General features: G+C 43.1%; 2 protein-coding genes and 1 long non-coding RNA gene across 12 annotated transcripts in view; 1 reads left to right on the plus strand and 2 right to left on the minus strand.

The window, feature by feature from the left end:
• Positions 1-4,954, plus strand: part of adcy7 (adenylate cyclase 7) — a 46,443-nt gene extending 41,489 nt beyond the window's left edge. For all 7 annotated transcript variants that reach the window (XM_042061143.1, XM_042061149.1, XM_042061144.1 and 4 more), the window contains 7 exons: positions 1-13; positions 154-312; positions 1,406-1,552; positions 1,707-1,814; positions 2,182-2,290; positions 3,196-3,320; positions 3,527-4,954. The exon at positions 1-13 is cut by the window's left edge and continues 99 nt beyond it. In XM_042061143.1, coding sequence (XP_041917077.1) covers positions 1-13; positions 154-312; positions 1,406-1,552; positions 1,707-1,814; positions 2,182-2,290; positions 3,196-3,320; positions 3,527-3,673 — 808 coding nt within the window. In that variant the 3' untranslated portion in view covers positions 3,674-4,954. The remainder of the gene's footprint in view (positions 14-153; positions 313-1,405; positions 1,553-1,706; positions 1,815-2,181; positions 2,291-3,195; positions 3,321-3,526) is intronic.
• Positions 4,955-5,052: 98 nt separating this feature from the next.
• brd7 (bromodomain containing 7) lies at positions 5,053-19,862 on the minus strand. 4 transcript variants are annotated; one of them, XM_042061150.1, is made up of 17 exons: positions 19,710-19,862; positions 18,813-19,012; positions 18,548-18,677; positions 18,386-18,443; positions 18,028-18,172; positions 17,078-17,188; positions 16,698-16,885; positions 15,288-15,414; positions 14,501-14,576; positions 14,255-14,362; positions 13,225-13,360; positions 12,432-12,543; positions 12,192-12,245; positions 11,186-11,285; positions 10,696-10,839; positions 5,796-5,936; positions 5,053-5,241 (listed from the first exon to the last, which is right to left on the minus strand). In XM_042061150.1, the coding sequence occupies exons 1-17, from the start codon at positions 19,756-19,758 to the stop codon at positions 5,171-5,173; spliced, it is 1,950 nt and encodes a 649-aa protein (XP_041917084.1). In that variant the 5' UTR covers positions 19,759-19,862; the 3' UTR covers positions 5,053-5,170. The 4 variants fall into 4 exon arrangements, with proteins under 4 accessions (XP_041917084.1, XP_041917087.1, XP_041917086.1 ...); XM_042061153.1 differs by having other exon boundaries at positions 19,675-19,800; XM_042061152.1 differs by lacking the exon at positions 19,710-19,862 and adding an exon at positions 19,330-19,451.
• Positions 9,786-10,684, minus strand: LOC121681418. Its single transcript, XR_006022126.1, has 2 exons — positions 10,119-10,684; positions 9,786-10,066 (listed from the first exon to the last, which is right to left on the minus strand). It is a non-coding gene; the product is annotated as an uncharacterized LOC121681418 (long non-coding RNA).
• Positions 19,863-20,537: the final 675 nt, after the last annotated feature.

The raw sequence follows: 20,537 nt of genomic DNA on the forward strand, positions 1-20,537 counted from the left end.
CATCTCTCGACATGTAAGTAAACACACACACACAGTCATGTCCATATAGGGATTCAAACCTGTCATTTATTACTAGGTAAACACACAACACAAGATCAAAAACATCTTTCTTAATGCATCAACTTTCTGCTCCTTCGGTTATTCTCCTTCTAGAACGAGCATTGCTGCCGTCAAGACTTCCTTCTCAAGAACAAGAACCGCACGGAACAGGACGAGATCATGACTCGGGAGAACCTTAACCGGCTGCTCCTGGAGAACGTGCTGCCAGCCCACGTGGCCGCGCGCTTCGTCGGCGAGAACAAGAAGAACGAGGTGAGTGTCCGGGTAGACGCAGGTAACTTCGTGATGCTGCAAGCTCCCTTTTGAACCTGTCACTTCCAGATTGACGTTCTGTGGCATTTAAATACAGTTATTCACAGGAATGCACCACGGCATGCAGAGAAAAAGGTCAGGTCATTTCACAGATAGACATTCTGTCTTAAAAGCACATTTAATGGTATTTTAGGTATTCTGATGATTTTCTTGCTTCCTTTGACAATTACAGAGCAGTCAAGGCCTACATTCTCATTAGCACTTTGCGCTACATACCAATCAAGTGCTGTGACCTTGGGTTCTACTGGCTCCATGCTCTCATAGTTAAGCTTCCCTTCTCTCGGCTTGACACCCACGCGGCTGGCTGCGCTAACATATAGAGTGGGTTGAAAGTGGCTGCGTTGGGTGCACTTTTGCCAAAACAGAGCGAAAGATCACAGTTTAGATGACTGCAACTTCCCTATTGTGGAGAGCCTAGCCCTGTGGAACACACCCTAGTTGGCGTCATTATTGAGTGTTAACTTCATGCTGTGGTTTAAGGATTAGGGTTTAATTTAAAATCCAGGCCACTTCATTTATATGCTTACATTTTCAGCTAAACTGCCCTCATGACCTCATTCGTGTGTGTGTGTGTGTATTTAACGTTGATGTTTTTACCAGTCTTGGGGGGGGGGGGGGGTGTAGTGCTGCTCAGCAACAAGATTTCAAGACTTTCAAGTTCACTCATGAGCCATTAGGAGCCAGGCACAGCTTGGCGTTTATAGTATCTTATAAAAAAAATAGGAGCACAGACCAAGAGGACTCTAAAACTAGGCCATGCATTCTCCAATCCCCAGACCAATGGCACGTCAGGGTGTTTTTGCTACTGTTAACGTCAAGGCACTGTCCAAGTTGTGGACACATAGGCAACTATGGAAATAAGCAGCATGTATTGAGGTATACCACAGTACCACTCAAGTGAAGTGAAGTTCCAAACCATCGCCTGAGAGTTTTCTGCGGCCGACTGGACTGGATCAGGAAGTATACCAAGTTGCATGCAGTTCTGAATGTGCGGGCTGGCCTGTAAATAAACGTAGACTTGGTCTCTCTCCAGGACCTTTACTACCAGTCTTATGACTGTGTGTGTGTGATGTTCGCCTCTGTCCCGGATTTCAAAGAGTTCTACACGGAGTGTGACATCAACAAGGAAGGCCTGGAGTGTCTGAGGCTTCTGAATGAGATCATCGCCGACTTTGATGAGGTCAGAGCTTTAGGCTTTTTTTTCTGTTTCGTGCCTGAAAATGACACACACAGCCATTACTAAGTGCACTGGACTCAGACTTGGTCGCGTGCTACACGCTGTCTTCTAGTGCCCTCCGTCTTACCATGTCTCTGTCTCGCTGTCATGTCCACAGGTGTTGTCCAAGCCGAAGTTCAGTGGCGTGGAGAAGATCAAGACGATCGGAAGCACATACATGGCTGCTGCAGGCCTCAGTGCAAGCACAGGCCAGGAGAATAATCAGGTATGGCATGTCCCTTGAGTGAGGGATGGAGGCATTCTGGAGAAGTTATTATAATGTGGTCTTCAATATAACACCTAAAAAACACTTAGAAACACTGTGTATTAGAATGAACTTTGTTTCTGTGGAGTATCAGTCTTGAGCTGAGCTGCATTTACTTTACTTGAACTTTTAATGATCCATAACCATGAATTTAAAATACTGAGAAAGTCATCACTAGATTCACAAGTATAACAGCCCACACACACACACACACACACACACACACACACACACACACCTGGTTATGAGGCCTTGGTTAGAAGTAGCACTGCAGTTCTGTCATTTGCCACTTGCCAACTTAATTTTGAGCTGTTCAATCTTGTTTCAGGAGAGGCAACAGGCACAGATTGGGAATATGGTTGAGTTTGCCAATGCCCTGATGGGAAAGCTGGAAGGCATCAACAGGCACTCCTTCAACAGTTTCCGGCTCCGCGTCGGTGAGTGCAGCAGAAGAGCTACACCAGGTCCTCTCTGCATCTGTGTCTATGAGCCCTCAGAGACACAATCAGTCCACGGACATTACAAAGTGACCTAATCCCCCTTGGGCATCATAATCACTTGGGCGCGTTTCCAAGAAACATTTCTAGGCTCATTATTACTTTTACTTCTGACTTCTGATTGCCAAAGCAGCACGTGGACAATCTGCTTCACAGTCATGCCAATTCAGTTCTATAGGCCTGTCTTCACATAGTCCCTTATTTTAGCACAGTGACCAGATCTAGTTGGCTCACTCACTGGACAGCTTGCCTGCTGTTCAAAGGAAAACATTGGAAATACTTTAGGGATGATGAGCACGCATTACTGTTTTTGAACCGGTATTAAACAAAAGATCTCAGTGGGAATGAATTGTAAGCTTGGCTTTTGAAAGAATATCCCGTTTACCTCCGCTGTCTTTTCGCCGTCACCCTTTTTCTTTCGAGGAAAGGGGAAGCTTAGCGGGGGTGGAGGTCAGTGGGGGTGGAGGTCAGTGGGATTGGAATAACTAATGAAATCCTCCATTCTCCTGGAGAGATGTTTTATTAAAAAAACCCCGACATTCCAGACGTCCGCTCCAGTCTGGCGAATGATTTCGCGCTGACTGCCGGAGCCCTCTCCCGAACCACCTCCCTCTCCCTGAGCGGATGCGCTAATTGCATCTGGGATATGCATTAAAGCCTTGCGGGTCAGGGGATCTGAGGATACGAAGCAGCTGGGCCTCCTGGAAGTACACTGCCCATGTGACTGTTTTATGGCCCAAAACATTTCCAAAACACGCTGCCTCCGTCAAGAAATATGGACAAAATATATTTTCTTTTGAGCAAACTGCTAATCACCCGGATTGTTTCGTTTTATGTTGTTGTAGGTATTAATCATGGGCCTGTGATCGCTGGAGTCATCGGGGCCAGGAAGCCTCAGTATGACATCTGGGGAAACACTGTAAACGTAGCCAGCAGGATGGAGAGTACCGGAGAGTTGGGCAAAATCCAGGTATCCATCACCATCCCTTATCCCTGTCACTGTCTAGCTTATGGTGGCAGTCTGCCATGCAAGTCACATCACCTCCACTTCACCCCCCCCACCCTCAGCTTATACACTCTTAACTGATTCCATTTCATGGTGCATTGGCGTCATGCTATGGTCTAATTTCAATGGCATTTAAGCACACAGTGGCCTCTCTGTTTCTCTGCTCACAGGTGACGGAGGAGACGTCGGACGTCCTGCAGAAGCTGGGCTACTCCTGCGAGTGCCGGGGCTTCATCAACGTCAAGGGGAAGGGCGAGCTCAAGACCTTCTTTGTGTGCACGGACATGAGCAAGCAGCAGGGCATGGGCCTCAGCTGAGCCCGGCTGTCTGTCACAAAAAACAAAAACAAGCAATCAATCAGATGGCTCCGGAAGTCTATTGACAATATATCCATGTTGACACGAACAGTCTGTTATTCCAGACCAGGGCTGAACATTTTGCCACGGCAATCCCTAGCGCCTAAAAAAAAGTGTAAAAAAAGTGTTCTTCATGCTAACTCTGGAGTGGGATATAAAGACGGTGTAGATAATGGCTTTAGCATAGCTGGCTGCTGTCTTAGCCTGCTGTTTGTTTGGCCTGAGAGTACAGCCACATCTCAAGGCCCCTGTTTCAAGAGTGAATGCACCACTTGGACTTACAGAAAGTTCCCTTAAGAATGACTGGGATCCAACTGGTCTGAGCACTGTTCAACTGCTGTTTGTGTCAAAATACTGAAGTTTGTTTTGATGCTAGAAAAAAAAAAAAAAAAAAAAACATGACTGTGTCCTGTTAGAAGTGGTCCTATGCTTGTGTTCGTCTTCTCATTTGTGGCAATATTTGCTCTTACCCGCCATGATGCATTGAGACGTATATACTTATTTGCAAATATACATAAATGCTAAAGAATGGCCAATACTATGGAACAGTGGCTTAATCTCTTAGTTACTTTGTAACGTACAACTGCAGTGCAAGAGCTCATCTGAAGGAAACATTTCAAACCAGCTTTTCTGGAGGATTTGGGACAATGGGGAAACAATGGGCCTTTGTATTCAACCATAGATGGAGCAGAGCATTATCATCTCAAAGATTAAGATAAGGGGAAACCCCACCTGTCCTACTATTGTCAGCATGTGAAAATCACTTCTGACTCATTACGTTCTGTACCTTGTCCGACTCCCAATCTTTTGAATTGTCTCTCTCTTAAAGCTGCTCACGTGTCTTGTGTTGCACTTGACATCTGCTTTTAACGTTTCGGTGTTGACATCTCCTGTCCATCGCTGCCTTGTCTTTGAGACGTGGACTCAAGTGCTGCTCTTGGCATCCTCTCGGAGGGAATTGCTGGTCAATAAGAGAATTTATTGCTTTTTGGCTCTTTCTAGGAGGCATTTATTGCTTTGGACATTTGCTGAGCCAGGGACCAAGAAGAAACGTTCATGTGCCTCTAGGGGAGAAAATGGTCGTGTGTACTTTGGCTATATAACTTTCGAGTGTAAAACTTTCTTACCGTGTCAATCCTGTGCTGCCTTTTGTGATTTATAAGCAGTAGCTTTGAGGAACATCGTGTGCATTTCCCCAACATTTTGTATAGTATAAATGTATAATAAATAATTTCTCATGTACATGCTTATTGCCGTTACTTTGGGAACAGGTGTGCTAATTTGTAAACATCTTGTCAAATTGTAACCAGGTGTAGAGTGCAAAAAAATGAAACCAATGATTACTACAAAAGAGATTTATTGATACAAACATCACACAAAAAAAAAAAAAAAAACAGCACCAACTGTACAAAGTGGATTCTTGGCAAGGGGACTGGCCTAGAAGCTCGGAGGAGGCTGCTAGACTGTAATGACCGGGATGTCGCCCTGTCCTGCTGATAGACACTCCATTGGTTCTGACATTTCTCGCACTGTAACACAATCGACAGGCTAGTTACAGTCCAAGCAATGACCGTGAAACACAATGGTCTTTGAACAACTGGATCTCACCTCTCCAGCTTTATAAAACACATACCGGTACATATATGGCAGATTAAACGCATACATTTATGGCAGATAAAACGCATACATATATGGCAGATAAAATGTATACATATATGGCAGATTAAACACATGTATATATGTGTATGTGGTTTAGGGTTGTTTTAAAACGCATGAACACGATATACCTTGGAAACAACCAAACCAATAAAGAAGATAAAATAGCCTTGTTTAAAATATAAAGGTTTAAAAAACATCTTTTCTTTGAAAAAATATCTTTTGTTTAAAAGCTAAACAGCCTTGTTTGAGTTGTAGCGCCCCTATCTAGATTTTATCTTCACTAACACATCAGAGTTGTATGTGAGTGATAAATATTTAAAATGTATTTGTGAATGTATTATTGTTCAAGCTTTTTCACATGAAACACAGAGGACAATCTCTAGTGTAAACGTGATGTAATAATAAGGGGAGTCTTTAGTCCTACCTGTGGTGAGGTCGATGAGTGGCTCGTCAGGGTCGTTGGGCAGAGAGACGCCCATGGCCTTCCTGATGCCGTACACGCTGCTCACGTCACCTGGGGTCACCTGGCTGGTCAGCAGGGCCAGGTTTCCAGTGACCTTTTCAGCTGTGGAAAAGGAACAACAGAGATCAGGATGAGGAGGGGAAAAAGAATGGATGTGTTTTTAAGTGGGATGGAGGAGACTAAATAAGTGTGGAAAAAGGAAGGAAATAAAAGCACTGAATAGGTGAGGGGAAAGAAGAACTAGTCTGATTGAAGAGAGGAAAGAAAGAATTTAAAATGAACTATTGCCAATTATTTTCCTTAATGCACTATTTACGCAATCTGTGAAAAACATTTGGAACAGAGAAAATTGCATGACACGTAACCTCAACTGCCATGGCTGATTTATCCATTTATACACGACCATTTAGATCAGTGGTCCCCAAACTACGGCCCGCCACCTCATTTTGGGTGGCCCCCCAAAACATGTCCGTAGTATATATCATCCAGCCCGCACGGGAGTACAACATCGTCAAACTAAAACCTCCGCAATTTCCCCCATTCATTCTGTATGGCGAGTCTTAACAGTACACATGTAATACTCTTTTTATCCACCGGTGGCGCCGTTTTGCGTTTGCCATCAAAAACGGAATGAAATGTAGGCCTACCTGCGAACAATGTAAGAGGCCTATGCTGACTGCATCAGTGCTCAAAGTATTTTAAAAATGTATCAATTAATTGTTAATAACTAACTAACTTCTATTCAAGTCATATTTCTGGGACTTTCTGCGATAAATATTTCTATTTTTTATTCACTCGTTCAAATGTTCATACAAAGAGTTCACAAAGTTCTCATCAGGTGACTGAAAGTTAGAATGGTGGTCATTTCAGACCACTTCAGCACTTCATAAAATTCTCATAGTTTGAGAACTTTAAATTATTTGTAGGATATTCACAACTTGAGCTGTGTATGCAAAGACACAGAATTCAGAGTTCACACATTTTTTAATAAATATACTTTTGGGACTCCCTGCTAATACTTTTGGGAATGCAAACGTTTTTTTATTAGTATTATTTAATTTTACACTGATATGGCATGATGACAATATAAACACAGCTAACAATGGTATTAAGTTGCAATAGCCTATGATTAAATGTAATAGAATATTCAACTAAGGTAGACTGCTGTTCACAGCACTAAGCTATTTATGGTTACTGATATAGAACTACTCCGAGTCTCTGGCCCTCTCTTGGAGCCAGGCATAGTGAGCTGGCCCTCGGAAGAAAACGTTTGGGGACCACTGATTTAGATCAACCAAATACTGAATGTTGACATGCCAAATTCCCATGTTTTCAAGTATTGGTGTTTTAGTGACATTCCACTATGTGTATAAACACCCTCCAAATATAGCCCAGGATCATGATCACATGATTTTGTGTGTATGAATTTACCAAAAAAAAAAAAAAATAAAAAAAAAAAAAAAAAAAAAAAAAAAAAAAAAAAAATCGGTAGTTTCATGATGGTCTAATCATTCATTTTAATTGCATTTCACAATGTAACTTTCAGTACATAACGTGGAGAAAGAAAAGTTGAAAGATTCTGGAAGTTCGACAACCACACCACCAGCGCTGGGAGCTTGACAGGCATTCCTGCAGACACCCTCCCTGTGTGATTATGTGTGAAAAGTATGAGTGCTGACCGCTGTAACAAGCGTGGCCTGTCCAGCCCCTTTTCAAAAGCCAAGGGGCCTTTTCTGCTTTAGTAATATAAAAGAAAAAAAAAAAAAAAAACAGGCTCTGGGTGTTCACTTGTGAGTTCCAGGGAAAAATTGCCTCCTTGGCAAATTAATATCTTATGATTCATTTACACTGTATCCGGGGGAAAAAAAAGCATATTTCATCTGAACACACGTGGGCGTTGAGGCTTTACAGATGTTTTGTAGATCACACTTGATTCCAGCAATCATGTAGTAAGTAGAAGCAAAAGTATTTGCTAATGCTGTGGGGTAAATCCCTGGCTAACAATATGAACAGCCTTGGCCTGAGCCTGCCTCCTGGTGATAGCCAGTCAGTCCAGCTTTCTTACACCAAGAAAAAATCTGCGCATGACCCTGGGAGACAATATGCTCGATCACCTGATCTTATTTGCCAAGACACTGGAAATCAATGGAGTGAAAAGTGATGAAAAATGAAACCCAAAGGCTGAGCATTGGCAACCGGAGCTATGGACAAATGTGATGTCATGCATGGATATACACCAAGCTTAAGAACACACAGAGCATCACGTTCTAGAGACTTCTGTTTTAAGGAGCCCCCTGACACGAAAGTCTTTGTGATGGCTTGGGATTTCACACTATATCTGCAAAAACATCACGCTTATTAGAGATGCACCGATTGCAATTTTCTGGGCCGATACCGATTTCCGATTTTTCATAGAGTTTGACCTGCCGATACCGTGTGTGGGCGGGAGGGGAGTGTAGCAGTGACTGTGTGTGTGTGTGTGTAGTGTGCGTGTGGGTAGGTGGGGGCAGTGTGCTGTAAGTATGTAGAGGATGTGTGTTGGAGAAGATCCTGAAGACAATGTGCTGTGTATGTAGGGAGGGGGGGGGGGGGGGGGGGGCAGTGTGCAGCAAGTAGAGGAGGCTTACTGTAGCAAGCAGTGTGCTGTATGTATGTGAGGTGATGACAGTGATGATGTAAGTGTGTGTGTTTTTTGTGTGTGTGTTGGGGATGGGGGGCAGAAAGGCTAGGCAATCAAAGACATGGGTAGATGGAGGAGAAATCAAAAATAATAAATAAAAAGTTCTATGGAGTAGCACTCTCAAACATTTCCCAACTCTGAACTCACACTATACTGACTTTGCACTCATTCACTCCTCAGCACTCATGACCCCCCCCCCCCCCCCCCACACACACACACACACACAAGACTTTTACATCCCTCACCCTATGCTATAGTCCTTTTATTTATTTTCTTATTTCATCACACGTCAAAAAACACACACACACACACACACACACACATCTGACTTTCTCCAACTTTTGCACATCTCCATAGAACTTTTTATTTATTATTTTTGATTTCTCCTCCATCTACCCATGTCCTTGATTGCCTAGCCTTTCTTAGGTGCTCCACCATATGAAAACAGTGCACGTCTGTTTCGCGGTGAAAAAAATTAATCCAAATTCCGGTTAAATGCATCAATTAGGCTATAGAAACTTTCAGAGACGACTGATTCAGTATTCAGAGCATCAGTTTTCTTCATTGTAGGCTACTATGTCATAAGCAACTTTAACGTTTGTTTGCCTTTCTAATAGGCTATCGTTTTTTCACTTTCATGACATCCATTTCTCAATCTGCTAGACTAGGGTATTTTAAGGCATAGCCGCAGTCTACGTGCAGTAAATAGTTAGAGTATTTTTTTTTCAGTGGAGTAGAACTACTAGGGCTACTGTATGTCGCTGCTTGTTGACATCTTTGATTATTTTTAATATCGCAGTCGTTTATCTCCGTTCAGCAGGCTTGTGGTTGAGCTGTGGGCACGCAATTAGCGGCAGTGACGGGCGGTGATGAGCGATGTTTACGTAGCCTAATGAAGTGACAGCTTAGTAAATTCCACGCAGTAGGCCAATGGTAAAGCACAGCGTTTGCTGCATAGAAAAACTCACTAGCCTATTAGCGCTTTCTTTGTAGCCCTACATCCAGCCCTGAGTGTTGGCCTGGTTGCTAGCTTCTTCAAACTTTGCAAACTCAGCTGGGTGTTGTTACAATTGCGGCGTACGAGTGTATTTGACCGGCATAAAATCGGCATGTCTCAGACTGACCAGCCGGTCGCCGGTCATGGCCGATCACGTGAAAATCGGCCGATTCCGGTCACCAGCCGATCTATCGGTGCATCTCTAACGCTTATTCTACGACATGGGAGAAACTGGACAGAAAAAAAATAGCCTTCACAGAAACTGGCTTTGAAGAATTCTTAGCATCCAGCCAGAAACATTCTGGCTCAGGGAAAGTGTTACACACACACACACACACACACACACCACAAAGAGTGATTCAAACTGCCAGGAAAAGAATGCAGCAGAATGCAGTTAACAACCCAATAGGATGTGTCTAAAACAAAGAAATAATGGGTTTTACACAGCCTCTTCTAATTCACCGAGGGTACGAGCTGTACATGGAAAACGTCTCATCACCAAAAGCCCTTCATTCTTTCCCCTCTCTCTGTTTGGGTGTTCAGTTCAAATTTCAGCTAGATTAATGATTCATATTTAAATACTAAAACTGCCATGCAAACAGCGCACTGAAGGATCTCAAATGAATAACTGACCCGGTCATGTAACCGTATACACGGGCCACAGGAATAAAGACGAAGACCACCTCTCTCGGTCTGACGAGCTGAAACCCACCATCATTCTGACAATGGGGGCATCTGGTGTATTTTCTAGCAATACTAACATTTCAGAAGCTGAATTTTTGCTTTTTGTAAAAAAAAAAAAAAAAAACTCAAACTGATGATTGATTCGGTCATCAAAAGTCAATAGTTGACAATAGATGAATTGTTGCAGCTCTACTAACGGCATGCCATCCAGTCTCATGTTTTTAGGTGATATAGCTGGTGATGTCATGTTGTGAAAGGATTTTTTTTATATTTTTACGGGGTGCTCCGAGCCGGGCCACAGGACTGCATAGTGTCCAGCGGAGGTGGCAAGTTCACACCACCATTTTTTTTTCACACCACGTTTCAAAGAAAAAGAAAATTAACAAGTGGCTCTTTGGCAGCACATATTTATGTATACAGAGGAAAACAATCATGAATAGCATGAGGATATCCAGTGTGTGTGTGTGTGTGTGTGTACACATGCAGAGGTATGGGCGTACCCAGCTGTGCTTCCTTGGCTGTGGGGGCGAGGAGGCAGATGATGTTGGGGGGCTGGGGGGTGCTGAGGCGCTCCTTCTGGGCCTCGTTCAGCTCGTTGATGAGCTGCGTGGTTTCGTCCAGCTTCTCCTGGAACTCCCGGGCCTCTGAGATGAAAGAGGAGAACACAAAGAGCGAGGGGGGGTTTACCACCATAATGCTCCACCACTCCGACTCATCCGTGCACTAAAGCTGGTAGGCCGCTCACTGAAATCACTCTCGCAGCGGAAGCCATTTAAAACCATTTGGGCTCACAGCTTGCTGGGGGGACGACCAGATGGAAAGGCAGTAAAAGTGTTAGCTCTGCTACTGCAATGGAGCAGTCGGGAGGGGAGATATTCATGCTCTGCCATTTAAATGTCTTGTTAGATCTGAATAAAAGAGGAGATAATGGACAGAGATGTACTCCACAGAGATATACGCATCACATAGCGAATGTGGGCAGACAAATACCTTTAGAGTCGAGTTTGGGTATGAGGAAGTCCAGGCCCAGGGCTTTGAGCGTACTTAGGGTGTCCATGCCACTGACTGGACGCGGTTGAGATGCTACCATCTAGGGCAGAAAAGAAGGGGTGTGTAAGGTGGACATAATACCAGCGACGTGCACCGACACATTGCCTTTTTGGAGACAGAAAGTAAACAAGTTCACAGGATTGGCCATATTTTCAAAATACTGTATATTTTAAGTTATGTAACTTAAATTCATTACAAGCAGTGGTAAAAAAGGGGTGACTCCACCCGTAAGGAGAATGTGAGTGAGAACTGGATGGCTGCCAAACACAGCAAACAGCCAGCACAGGGGCGGCAGTGTGCTCAGGGAGCTAGCGGCACTCCAATGAAAGCCCATTCAGATGGCCAGCCAGCCATCATACACACACATACACACAGACATGCAGCCAGCCAGCCATCATACACACACACATACACACAGACATGCAGCCAGCCAGCCATCATACACACACACACACACACACACACACTAAAGAAGGCAGCCATCATACACACACATACACACAGACATGCAGCCAGCCAGCCATCATACACACACACATACACACAGACATGCAGCCAGCCAGCCATCATACACACACACACACACTAAAGAAGGGAGAAGGAAGGCGTCCTAAGAAGTATTAAAAGTGAAAGGAAAAAAACATCTTCAATTTCCCGATCCACATGGGCCGGTAGACAGTCCAATCCATCCAATCAGGATAGGTATTTCTGTTTGCACAGCTGCATGGCAGCCAGCAGCATACAGGCCCTCCACAGCTAGCCAGATGGCACAGGGCTAATCTATAGCAAGCCTGTGGACCTCGGAGAGCAGAGATACAATTCAGGAGAAATCATCGGGCACTTGTGGATCCTGGATAAAGCATATACCAAGAACCCATCATTGCAGAACTGAACTCCGAACTCTACCCTAGTTTGGATTCAGGTTTTGATCACCAGTTAATAGTACCTCATCATCCACTGCTTCGGAGCCAGCTGCTGGTACCTCTTGAACCGGATCGTTCTGGGGGGGAAATATGTCAAATGTCATACAAAACGTACATCAACAACAACACAGATGAGCAATCCCATTCCCCTCCTCTCTTGCAAGCGTCACCCAGCTCTTAACAGCCTCACAGTTATGTACTCGCGTATGCTGCTGTGAGACAGACAACAAGCTCGACATGAGCAACCGCTTTTTGGCCCTCACCGCCTCCATCTCCTTGAGCGTCTTCGAGTGCTGGCCGTTAGTCAGAGCGTCAAGCATGTTGTCCCCAAGGCGACTCATATGCTCCTCAGACTTGGACAGGAAGTTAGCCATACTGGAAGGGGAGAGAGAGAGAGAGAGAGAGAGAGAGAGAGAGAGAGAGAGAGAGAGAGAGAGAGAGAGAGAGAGAGAGAGAGAGAGAGAGAGAGATAGAAGGGGAAGGGTAGAGAAAGAGAATTGAAGGGAGATTTTTGTTTTAGAATTTCAGAAATCCTATATTACAATTACTAAAAACTTACAAACACACAAAGACCTTAAAAAATAAAACTAAGAAGTCCTTTCACAAAACAAAAGGGGTTTGTGTTGAATAAGTTCATGACCGCACTGGCAGACAGAGGGCAAGAGTTTATTTGTGCTTGTTAGTATAAGTGAGTGGCCGGTCGAGGAACCCTTTTGTGTTTATGTTAGCAAGTGATGAGACAAGTGTGCATGAATGAGTCAGCGTGTTTACATTGACGGAGGAAGTTACCTCTCTCGATTGCCAAGAGAAAAGACCTGGGCCTACCGCCCGAACCAGTTACACACACATATGCAATTTCGACACAAGACATGTGGGCAAATTAAAACGACCACTCTTCCAGCGCATCACTGCCAAACATCTGGATGACCAAAAACAACAGGTTGGGCTTTGATGTCCAAGCCCTCGCTAATAACCCCCCAAAGCCAGCGAGTATTGCTCTGTAATCCACGGACTACGACCGCTAGACCCACGGCTGCGTCCCTTAGCCACACATACCTGTCAGAGCCCTGCGAGTTGGATTCCTCTCCATAGAAGGAGTAGATGAGGTCGGAGTCCTCCTTGGAGACGTTGGCGAAGCTAGAGTCGTAAGCCGGAGCGTAGGAGCTGAAGGGCCCATAATTCAGGTAAGCCACTGCGGGGAAGGAGGGTTGAGATGAGGGTGAACGCTGGAGGAGTGAAGCAGCTGCATCCCCCACCTCAAAGGCGGACGATGCAGCGCAAAGTATTCAGCTGACGACGCTGTTCACATTTTTCAAACGACTACAAGCTTTTTTTAGTGCTGATGGATGTCGAGCATTACCGTGTCATGTTGCTGCTTAGCCTAAAAATGACTTTGTTGTTTGAGTCCGAACAAGCCTTCACACTCTTAAGTGACTATGCACGGAACTTGCAATGAATATGCATCTCCAATGATTTTAGGTGAAGCTATTTACATCACATTTAAGCCAAGTTTTGACTTGACATTTTCCTTTCCATATAGTATTTGTACAACTCCCATTTTCATCTCATGCAATACCTTTCACTATAAATGTCTTTAGCATGGAATGACTAATAAGTCTCTTCTCAGGCACAACTGTAGCTAAATAAGGTGTGCAAGGAGTAGTGCATGCCTGAAAGCTCTCAACTCATGGATAACACCAGACCATGTTTGGCTCCCAGTGGCCCTGGGAGAATTTCAATTCTTCAATGATTCTTCATTTGAGTCACTTTTGGAGCCGGCACATCTCAAGGTTTTAAAAAGTATGTAATGAACAGCCCTCTAGAGAGACCCAGAGAGTTCCAAATCAGCTTTTATCTATCACTTCTAGCAGGCTTCAACACACAGGCCAAGGCAGCTGTGTGCAATCCATCTGTGGAGAGAACACCACACTCTGACCAGTGCACATATTTACCAGGCACTGTGTCAACAGGACAAAGCAATGTGCATCTTTCCACAGTAAACTCATCCGTCATTGTTAATGGCTCTCCTCACCAGGCCGGTGACCAAACACAGTGACGACAGCACACGCTCGGCAGACTGCTTTACCTGGGGAGATCCTGTTTCTCTTGTCCTCCTTAAAACCCTGGAGCGTGTTGACCCCGCTTTGCAGCCTCCCAGACATCATGCCGAGTTTGACCGGGCAGTACCCTGGATCTGTCAGTAGAGCACACAGAACTGAGCATGTGCTCACAGCAGCTTATGCGCAACATCAACAGACCTCTCAACAACATACAAACAATAACAAAAACAAACTAATAAATGACCACACAGAGCGGCTCATGCACTACGTACCACCAGCGCTCAAGTCAACAGGGTTCAGGATGGCCAGGGATGTGGAACCGTCCTGCTTCCGTCTCTCAAACTCCAGCTGTGAAAGGTGGACATGGAAGACAATTACACACTAGAACAAACCAACCACATAGTGACAACACAACATAGCAACTAGCAAGCATTGCAAGTAATTTGCAAGCCTGTGTGTATACTGCAGAGTTAGCTCTGCTGGAGATAATGAAATTGGCCTGCAGCAGGAGTAAAGGAGGCTCTTATAATTCGGTCTTGAAAATATATTAATTTATTTCTCATCCTGCTGCTGTGATGTCATTGGGGGCCTAGCACCGAAGGTGCAGCGAGCAGCGAAGTTGCGAAGCCCCACTGTGTTTCTCTCTTTTCTTATTATTATTATGCATCTTATATTCATTTATTTCTCATCCTGCTGCCGTGATGTCATTTAGATTTTTTCTCCCATGTTATTGCTCTGATACCGTTGGCAACTTTCCAACTAAACATGTAAAGCCAGGTTATGTAGTCACCACTTAAGGCCTACCTCTTGGGATATTTCTGGAGTTTTTCTCAAAATATGGATGCAAAGAATTTGTTCTACTGAAACAATTCGCTATTGATGTTACTGATGATAATGATATAAGCTACATGATAATAATATGACATTTAATTTATAAAAATTTATAAAATTCACACCAAGGCCATTTCACCATTCATGCCCCCAACTATCCCTTGGGAAATCCGAGGAAATTCAAGCAAGACCAATTTTTTTGGAATCGAGTCAGGTTACACTACCTACCGCACATTGGAGTTCACGGTTAGAAAGCTTATTGTCAGACTCCTCTATGATCTTCCGGATCTCCTCCAGGTCCTTCTCCGCCTGACTGACAGTCTTTTGCACCTCATCCTTTGAATCTTTGTCTTGTCTGAAGATGGTTTGACAAGAGACAAGATGCAGAGACAAAATATGATTAAGGTTAAACGACGCTTAACAAAGGCATTAGAACACACACACACTCTCTCAAAACACATTACAACACAAATTCTTTCAAACTTCCATTAATTTCGAAAAAGAAGTTTGCCCAAAGACACAGACACTTTTAAAAAGAAGAGGCTTTCAAGGCAAACCAACTTTCAAAGACACTAGTCATTGTTCGTCAGTGTTCGGTGCCGTGTGCACAAGGCCCAATATGCTCAAACTCGCGCTTTCTCTTTCTCTCTCGTCGCAACTGGCAGGTGCCTTATTCAACAGGGGAAAAGAGAGGAAAACAAGCTGGTGCAGTTTGCCTCCACAGCTCCTGATTCCTCATCCATAAGAGCCATTAAAAATCACAGACTGATTGCCTGTCACAATTTCACCTCACACTGGGCTTTTCTCAATGCAAAGTACGCTAAAGAACGGTCTCCCGTTCTTGAAAGTTCGAACTTGAAAAGTTAAGATCGTGAGTCCAGACTCTGGAGAACGCGAGGACACAGGACGCTCAATTTGCAGTTTGAGACAGCAGCGTTCTTGCCAACGGCAGCTTCTCTCGGAACAGCTCGGGAGTCTAGTCATTTACCTATTGCTCTATTGGTCTACCCAGTATTTCTGACATTTACAATAAAATATGTAATTCACCAGCTTGTTTAAGTTTGTTTCTCATTGATTTTTTTTTATTAAATATTAATAACAATATATTCACTTGCCGATGGCGGGAACAACGTTTGAAGTTCGCAGTTTAAGTGACAGTTATGATTAACATTAGTTGTGAAGCCTGTAGCCTACCGTTTACAGCCTAAACATGGATCGGATTGTAGCAGCAATTATGATAGGTAGGCCTATTATGTATCAATGCTGCCATTTCTCTTATGTGAGTGCATTGTGTAAGTAATGCATTGTGGAATCTTCAAGCCACCAAGTCACCACCCGATGCATCCTTGATAAAACCAACGATTCGAGAACACTTCCGGGAATGTTATGCGTTCTTGAATAAATGCGAACTTGTGAATTGGAACAGTACTTCGGCGGTGATTGATGACGTTTCAGAACGATTTTGAAGTTCATGAGAGCACAAGTATAGAAAAGAACGCGTATTGAGAAAAGCCCACTGTATGTCACACAGGTCAAGCCTGTCCTGGCGGCAGACGCTCTTGCTTAAAGCAGCGTGGGCTTGACGCATTTTGGAGGTTGGATTTGATTGGGTGGGGTGAGCGGGAGTGCGAGTCACACCTGGCAGCGTCTTTGTTGGGTCCGCAGGGTGACTGGGTGGAGTCGCTGGTCTCCATAGGAGTGGAGCCACCTTTGCTCTGGTCTGGGCCCGAGCCTCCCTCCCCATCCCCTGCCTCTCCTGGCCGACTGGTGGAGCTCTCCAGGTCGGCCATGAACTCGATACTTTGCTTCAGGCTATCAAGCCTTTCCTGCAAGACCATTCACCTGATTGTCAGAAATCTTTCTCCAAGTCTGCACTTGTAATTGTCAAGTAAAATACAACTACACCCTCTGCTGATTTAGAAATGCAACTGCAGGTTGTGAATCCATTTCTCCATATTCACAAGAATTATGTTTAAATGACAAACGGTTGACTTTTCCACTGCAAACACTCTCCTTACCGGACTTAGAATCTTAAGGCCAGAATGGAGCAGCTTCTTCGCTGCTTTGTAGTAGATGGTGTCAGGTTTGTTGTAGTTCATGGCATTCTCACACATTAACTTGAAATCAGTCTGTGTAGTCAAACAAATAACAAAGTTCCATAAGACATAAAATAACACCTAAAAAACATAACACATATTAATTAAGTCACAGGGTGTTGCTGTCTGCAAGATTCTTACACTCAATATAAATTCAAATGAAGTACTCAGTCATAGTATTGATATGTGTTTCTGGAACAATCTTTTGCTATGCATGACTAAAGTTAAAAGTGCTCTAAGCGATGCCACGCGTTTTTAGGCTAAAACATTTTATGTCACTTACTGCAAACATCACCTAATCAACCGCTAGCTGTCTGTGTCCTGAATACACTGTAATCTCTGTACAGCCCAGGCTCCAAAAACTTCAACAAAAACAACCTGGGCAAACCTAGCCCATAAAACATAACAAACTGTTCATCACTGACGAGATGCGCGTTTAGCAGAGTTTCAATTGCATGGGAGGGAGGGGGAGGAAGTAGCGAGCTCTCTGTTTTGTTTGAAAATCAACAGAAGTGACATTACCCAGCATCGGTTAGAGCACCTTTAAGTGAAGTGAAATGATCCAATGCATAATCACATATGAGCATGGATTTCAGATTGAACCCCTACCTTTCACTTGTGGCTTAATCGGTAATCTAAATATTTGCTACCTGAATTTGCATTACATAGCACTTTAAATATTATTGACATTTCTCTAGATTTTTGTGTTGATTGGAACACTGTTGCTATTACAAATGTGTAAAAAGCAATAGATATTCAAGTCAACTCATGCAAACATTTGAAAAAAGTAAACACATGAGAAATAATATAAATGATACGTGCATTATATCAGATAATGTGCACCAACATCACTGAAGGCTGAACTGATGTACCTTCAACTCTAGTAAAGACTGGTAACATTCCTTCTTGACTTTATCCTTCATGGTGCTGAAATCCATGGGCCGCCTGATGATCATAGAGTAGCCAGGAGCAATGAGATCCGTCACAGGGAAAGAGAAAAATGCACTGGGGTCTTTCCTATGATGGAAAATACAGAAGTGAATGCCAATTCACAAAAAGAACCAGTATGCAAACCAACACACAACACATTTAATTAATGGCAATACTCAAAGGTGATAATTAGACACACTGAAAAATGACTTCTTTAGATTTACTTACAACCGTCACAACCACCCAAAACAAACAAACAAACAAACAAACAAACAAACACAAACAAAAACAGATCCCAACCTTTGGAGCTGCCTGATGAGTTGACTAAGGGCTTCCTGTAAAGGAGTCTGCACTTTATCTGTGTGATTGAATGAACAAAATAATGTTTATGTTGCTGATGTACAGGAACAACATGGAAAATATTATTTAAGTGATGACAGACAGTTAAGTGGCTTTAATCACCTTCCATCTTTGCCATGGAGGAGGGCATCGTTTTGTCCTGGGACATATCTGATCGCATAGAAGCTCTACTCAGCTCTCCATCTCCCCAGTCAGAATATACTGGGTCTTGACCTTTCCTCTTTTTCGTCATCTGTACAGCAACAACCGAGTTAGCAAGTTACCAAGAAAATAGCAATTTGACCAACAAGAGACACTGACCAACTAGGGGTTATTATGCACCAATTCATCCATACAGAGTATGTTTGAAGTTATTTTCTATCAATACCTTCTTCCTTCTTTTATCGTCAATTGGTGAACCAGGGTTACTTCGGTCTCTATCCTCCTTCTTTTTCTTTTTCTTCTTTTTATCTTTATGCTTATCGTAATCCACCGACTCTTCGTAGACGTTTTCCAGACTAGTACTTCCTGTAGTCACCTCATTACCCGCCACCTTCAAAACAAGTTTCAATGGTCTCTCCACGTATTCTGAGGACAGAGGGAAGCAAGACAGGTAACATTATGTTCCAAAACTGTCCAAAATGGTAATTTCGTATTCAGCAACCGAACTAGATTGTTTACAATGTAGCTAGCTAACAGGCGACAACAGAACTTCCATTCTTTCCAACAACAAAAGCTCCAAAATAACTAAGTTAACGTTAACGTTATTTGTCCATTTTGTGAAGTTTACATAGTAGCCTATGCTAACATATCTAGCCAACTGATTAGTAATGTTATCGTTAGTCAGACAGCTAGCATACTATTTCTATTCCTAGTGTAATTTACTTTCAAAATAATCATACTACCTAGTTACATGTGACGGTGTGAATCATTATATAATTTAAATTTAGCATTATCCAACACTGTGGGACAACTGTACGTTAATGTTTTTCTAGCTAGCCATCGAAAATGCAGATCCCGTAAGATAACCAGCTAACTTACAACTTCATCTGAACATGACAGATGGCTCGCCCTCGCGCCCAACGCCCGCGCCAAGCGCACAATGGTCACACTCTCAAGTGTTACTTATTATTAAACCTTACTTGAAAATCCTGATTTAAATTTCGGTCAATGGATGTTACGCTGCTGACGACCGCATGTTAGCTGGCTAATACTACATGTATGTATGTAAATAAGCGCGAATAGCGTACCGCAAGCAATGTCAAAGCCTTCTGCACGACCTTACCGTCGTATGCGCGTTTCTCTGATTTGTGCTTTTTGTGCTTCTTGCCCATACTTTATACTGTTATCGTCAGGACAGGACAGTCGGGATGGACTGGTCTGTTCCTTCTTTGTTTTGTTGTAGGAAGGACAATAGATTAACATTACATCCTTCGAGGCAATGCCATGGATTTTCCTACAGCGTCCCTGGTGGTTGGAGTTTGAAACACTTTGTGATATATCTTTACTGTATAAGCGTATGTTGCGTTCAATATTTAGGATGGCCGAGTTATCTTTTTGCTCGGTAGGCTATACAGTGGTGAAGAATTTATTGCAAAGTAAAAAAAAAAAAGACTTTTGCTATAGACCCCTTAAAGAAATATGTGTTGCTACATCGTAGTTTTGTTTTGGATCACAGACTCAAATAATAACTTAGGCTATAGGTTATTTATATTTGAATGTAAATCATATGTTACCTTCTTATTTAAATAATGAGAACCATTAATGTATTTGTAGGGATGGGCAGTATCTATGATATTTCAAATACAAAAAAGAATTTTGTCATTTGTATTTTATTGGGTTGAAGAAAATGGCTACCTATTTTGTATCAAAATACTTTGTGTGTGTTTTTGTCGTAAAAACACTGCCAAATATTTTGGTAAAACCAAAACTTTTGGTGATGTGATGACATCATAAAATTGGAAAACAAATGAATGTAGCCTCTGACTGATGCTGACTTAGTAATTTTCCCAGACTTGTTGTGATCAGAATATTGAGATTACACAGTGTAATATCAAGCATTCTGGGCTTGCATTGACAATGTCAGAGACTTTATTCTCTGCATCATTTGTCA

This window comes from Alosa sapidissima, chromosome 14 (genome assembly GCF_018492685.1).
Source record: "Alosa sapidissima isolate fAloSap1 chromosome 14, fAloSap1.pri, whole genome shotgun sequence".
NCBI classification, from domain to species: domain Eukaryota; kingdom Metazoa; phylum Chordata; class Actinopteri; order Clupeiformes; family Clupeidae; genus Alosa; species Alosa sapidissima.

What these genes read in the sequence shown, in the direction of transcription:
- brd7 (XM_042061150.1), bottom strand. Translation starts at nt 19,758, where the DNA reads ATGGGCAAGAAGCACAAAAAGCACAAATCAGAGAAACGCGCATACGAC. An exon ending in TGTTGACTTGAGCGCTGGTG is followed by an intron (nt 14,363 to 14,500) that starts GTACGTAGTGCA and finishes CTCTACTGACAG; the next exon opens with ATCCAGGGTACTGCCCGGTC. An exon ending in GAGAAACAGGATCTCCCCAG is followed by an intron (nt 13,361 to 14,254) that starts GTAAAGCAGTCT and finishes CCTTCCCCGCAG; the next exon opens with TGGCTTACCTGAATTATGGG.